General features: G+C 45.2%; 1 protein-coding gene across 1 annotated transcript; it reads left to right on the plus strand.

Annotated features, from left to right (window-relative positions):
• Nucleotides 1-2318: 2318 nt before the first annotated feature.
• LOC120037998 (potassium voltage-gated channel subfamily A member 2-like) lies at nucleotides 2319-4647 on the plus strand. Its single transcript, XM_038983945.1, has 3 exons — nucleotides 2319-2509; nucleotides 2971-3214; nucleotides 3529-4647. Exons 1-3 carry the CDS (start codon nucleotides 2319-2321, stop codon nucleotides 4645-4647), a joined length of 1554 nt encoding a protein of 517 aa, XP_038839873.1.
• Nucleotides 4648-5041: the final 394 nt, after the last annotated feature.

Raw genomic sequence — 5041 nt, forward strand, 5'->3', positions numbered from 1 at the left:
GCCTTGGTAATGTAATACTGGTTTGTATTTAAACTGGTAACGCCTTGGTAATGTAATACTGGTTTGTATTTAAACTGGTAACGCCTTGGTAATGTAATACCAGTGAGTTTTTAAACTGGTAACGCCTTGGTAATGTAATACTGGTTTGTATTTAAACTGGTTAAGCCTTGGTAATGTAATACTGGTTTGTATTTAAACTGGTAACGCCTTGGTAATGTAATACCAGTGAGTATTTAAACTGGTAACGCCTTGGTAATGTAATAATGGTTTGTATTTAAACTGGTAAAGCCTTGGTAATGTAATACTGTTTTGTATTTAAACTGGTAACGCCTTGGTAATGTAATACTATTGAGTATTTAAACTGGTAAAGCCTTGGTAATGTAATACTATTGAGTATTTAAACTGGTAACGCCTTGGTAATGTAATACTGGTTTGTATTTAAACTGGTAACGCCTTGGTAATGTAATACCAGTGAGTATTTAAACTGGTAACGCCTTGGTAATCTAATAATGGTTTGTATTTAAACTGGTAACGCCTTGGTAATGTAATACTGGTTTGTATTTAAACTGGTAACGCCTTGGTAATGTAATACTGGTTTGTATTTAAACTGGTAACGCCTTGGTAATGTAATACTAGTGAGTTTTTAAACTGGTAACGCCTTGGTAATGTAATACTGGTTTGTATTTAAACTGGTTAAGCCTTGGTAATGTAATACCAGTGAGTATTTAAACTGGTAACGCCTTGGTAATGTAATACCAGTGAGTATTTAAACTGGTAACGCCTTGGTAATGTAATACTGGTTTGTATTTAAACTGGTTAAGCCTTGGTAATGTAATACCAGTGAGTATTTAAACTGGTAACGCCTTGGTAATGTAATACCAGTGAGTATTTAAACTGGTAACGCCTTGGTAATGTAATACTGGTTTGTATTTAAACTGGTAACGCCTTGGTAATGTAATACTATTGAGTATTTAAACTGGTAAAGCCTTGGTAATGTAATACCAGTGAGTATTTAAACTGGTAAAGCCTTGGTAATGTAATACTGGTTTGTATTTAAACTGGTAAAGCATTGGTAATGTAATACTGGTTTGTATTTAAACTGGTAAAGCATTGGTAATGTAATAATAGTGAGTATTTAAACTGGTTAAGCCTTGGTAATGTAATACCAGTGTGTGTCAGCCTGTGATTCAGAACTGTCGAGGATAATTCTAACCAATTTGTCTCTGGTTTAATATTTCATTCAGACTTCTTCAATAATGCAGACCCAGCTCCTCTCGGCTGCTACAGACAGTCCTTTAACAGATCAAATATTACCAATCTGCTCCCCATTATGTAAAATAGACACCCAGTTTGTCCCAAATGGCACCCTATTCTCTATAGAGTGCACTACTTTTGACCAGGGCCCCATATGGCTGTTGTCAGAAGTAGTGCACTAGGTGGGGAATAGGGTGCCATTGAGGATGGACACATCAACAACTGCATGCTTCCCTCTCTGCAGCATTTAGAGCACCATCTTAGAGCTTGACCTTGGATAGATGTGGTAATTGGAGACTAATGTATTTTGCTGCATCCCAAATGGCACCCTACACCCTCTTGGTTATACCCTATGAGCCCTACCCTATTGGCCCTGGTCAAAAGTAGTGCACTATATAGGGAATAGAGTGCCATTTCAGGACGCAGGCAAAGTGTATCTATCGCGTAGAGATTGTATGGAATGGATGGAGCTCTCAGCAGCTAATCAGGTTATCCTGGTGGTCTTACTGGCCTATAGGAGCGATGATCCGGTATGACTGGGGATGCTATTGATCTGTGGCTCGTATGAAAGAGAACTGATTACCAGTAATCACTTAACACAAGCAGACAGGATGGCGTCGTTACATTATTCACAATGTAGAGAAGATCCCCCCCCCCAAAAAAACATCTAATAACAGAACATGGAGCGTGTCCTTGTAAAGTGCTTTTCAGTCCAGGAAGAGGTGTAATTGGTGTCCGGGAAACCAGCCCTGTTTGCAGCTAGTGACATAATTAATCATTCTTATGTTGTGTTTGTAAATGTGTGAATCATATCTAACCATCCTATCCTATCATCTTATCATCCAATCCTATCATCCTATCCTTTCACCCTATCATCCAATCCTATCATCCTATCCTATCATCCTATCCTATCATCCTATCCTATCATCGTATCATATCATTGTATCATATCATCATTGTATCATATCATCCTATCCTATCATCCTATCATCCCAACCTATCATCCCTATTGACCCCTCCCTCTCCCTGTCTTAACGCTGCAGGCTCCGCCCTCTTCCTCCACCATGACGGTTGCTACGGGTGACCTGGGGGACGAGGCGGCGGCCCATCCCGGTGACCCGTACGAACCAGAACCGGACTACGAGTGCTGTGAGCGCGTGGTCGTCAACATCTCTGGGCTGCGCTTCGAGACGCAGCTGAAGACCCTCTCCCAGTTCCCTGAGACCCTGCTGGGGGACCCCAAGAAGAGAATGAGGTAACTATAGTACTTTAGTGATATTGATTATACTGTGTCTGTATGTTAACTCCTAGAAGAGGATGAGGTAACTTTAGTACTTTAGTGATATTGGTTAAACTCCTAGATATTGTTAACTCCTAGAAGAGGATGAGGTTAGATGGTACTTATATTGATAACTCTTTACGGTTGAATATTTACTATCTAGTGTCATTTCTTGCTGTTTGTATCTACTACTGACATTGAGGGCTCTATTCAATCCGTTTTGCAGAAATTCAGCGTTACAGCGTGATTGAAATTGAAAAGCAATGTTCCCGTTGTTAGTAGAGACTGCGTTCACAGTAAACACTGAAAATGTTGGCTCAGTCCGAAATTACCTTTCCATTTCTATGTCGAAATCTGTAATACTTCAGCAATAAAATCCATGAAGTATTAGTACATAATTCAACAGCCCACACACCCGCCCCTCTCTCTTTCTCCAGGTACTTTGACCCTCTGAGGAACGAGTATTTCTTTGACAGGAACCGGCCCAGCTTCGACGCCATCCTCTACTACTACCAGTCAGGCGGGAGGCTGCGTCGGCCCGTTAACGTCACTCTAGACATCTTCTCCGAGGAGATCCGCTTCTACGAACTGGGAGAGGAGGCCATCGAGATCTTCAGGGAGGATGAGGGCTTCATCAAGGAGGAAGAGCGACCTCTTCCAGAGAATGAGTTCCAGAGACAGGTACGTTCAAATGATGGCTTTTTAGTTTGTGTTTTTATCTTAGGTTGCAGTTACATGGCACAATTAGAAAAGCAACTTTAGCTGCTTGCAACTTGCTTCTTGATTGCACCGTGACACCCCCCCCCCCCCCCCCCCCGTAACTAATAAGCAACTCATCTGAAACTTGGTTGTGTCCAGTTGAAACTTTTATGTCACACATTTTAGTGGCACATTGTCTAGTTAACCTAAACTGTTAACATCAAGTACATCTCAGAGACTGTTTGCTGTCTGCTGTACATTTTATGAATAAAACATTGACCTTTGACCTTGAACAGGTGTGGCTGCTGTTTGAGTATCCCGAGAGTTCCGGCGCGGCCCGTATCATCGCCATCATCAGCGTCATGGTGATCCTGATCTCTATCGTGTCCTTCTGCCTGGAGACCCTCCCCGTGTTCCGGAACGACGAAGAGGACGATGGCAACAAGGTTTTCCAGCCCTTCAACAACTCCACCTCTTCCTACACCTCCTCCTACTTCACGGATCCCTTCTTCATCCTGGAGACGCTCTGCATCATCTGGTTCTCCTTCGAGTTCCTCGTCCGCTTCTTCGCGTGTCCTAGTAAAGCCGGGTTCTTCGGTAACATTATGAATATCATCGATATCGTGGCGATTATTCCATATTTCATCACGTTGGGCACAGAGCTGGCAGAGAAACCGGAGGACGGGCAGGCGGGGCAGCAGGCGATGTCTCTCGCCATCCTCAGGGTCATCCGTTTGGTCAGGGTGTTCAGGATCTTCAAGCTGTCCAGACACTCCAAGGGGCTCCAGATCCTGGGCCAGACCCTGAAGGCCAGCATGCGGGAGCTGGGCCTGCTCATCTTCTTCCTCTTCATAGGAGTCATCCTCTTCTCCAGCGCTGTCTACTTCGCCGAGGCCGACGAGGCGGACTCCCAGTTCAGCAGCATCCCAGAAGCCTTCTGGTGGGCCGTGGTTTCTATGACCACCGTCGGCTACGGCGACATGGTGCCCACCACCATCGGTGGGAAGATCGTGGGCTCTCTCTGTGCCATCGCTGGCGTGTTGACCATCGCCCTGCCCGTCCCCGTCATCGTGTCCAACTTCAACTACTTCTACCACCGGGAGACGGAGGGCGAGGAGCAAGCGCAGTACCTGAACACTCCCGTTGCCCCCAAGGCCGACTCAGCCGAGGACCTGAAGAAGAGCGGCCGCAGCAGGAGTGGATCCACCCTCAGTAAGTCAGACTACATGGAGATACAGGAAGCAGCACTGAACCACAGCGCAGAGGACTTCAGAGCAGAGAGCCTCAAGACAGGCAACTGCACCCTGTTGGCTAATGCTAGCACCCTGTTGGCTAATGTAAATAAGCAAGCTAACTCTAACACATTGGCTAACACCAACTACGTCAACATCACCAAGATGAGAACGGATGTATAGCCTCCTTCGGCCGTTACCACAGTGACTTCCTTGGCTGTAGAGGTGCAGGGGAACTGGAAGGAAAGAGTAGGGGGGACAAGACTGAGGGAAAACCCCTCCTCTCTGATGTTTTAGAAGGCTTGGAGTCCCTACTGTGGGAGTCCAGAATGGATCACATAAACTCTGGTAAGAGCAGAGAGATCCGGCATCTCACCCCCCTAAAACGGATCTGTTCCTAACTCAACCCCTTGCCCTTCCTTCTCCTGTTGGGAGTTGAAGCGTCCTTGTGATCGGTGACTGGCGTTAGTCTGGGCTGTGTCACTGTTCAGCTGTCCAGTAGTTGTCTAAATGCTCAGCTCTGCTCGCTACAGTAGTCCAATAGTAGCCAAACTGCCCGCTGGTACCAGACTATATA

The sequence above is a fragment of the Salvelinus namaycush genome, unplaced genomic scaffold (assembly GCF_016432855.1).
Source record: "Salvelinus namaycush isolate Seneca unplaced genomic scaffold, SaNama_1.0 Scaffold2014, whole genome shotgun sequence".
Lineage (NCBI taxonomy): Eukaryota > Metazoa > Chordata > Actinopteri > Salmoniformes > Salmonidae > Salvelinus > Salvelinus namaycush.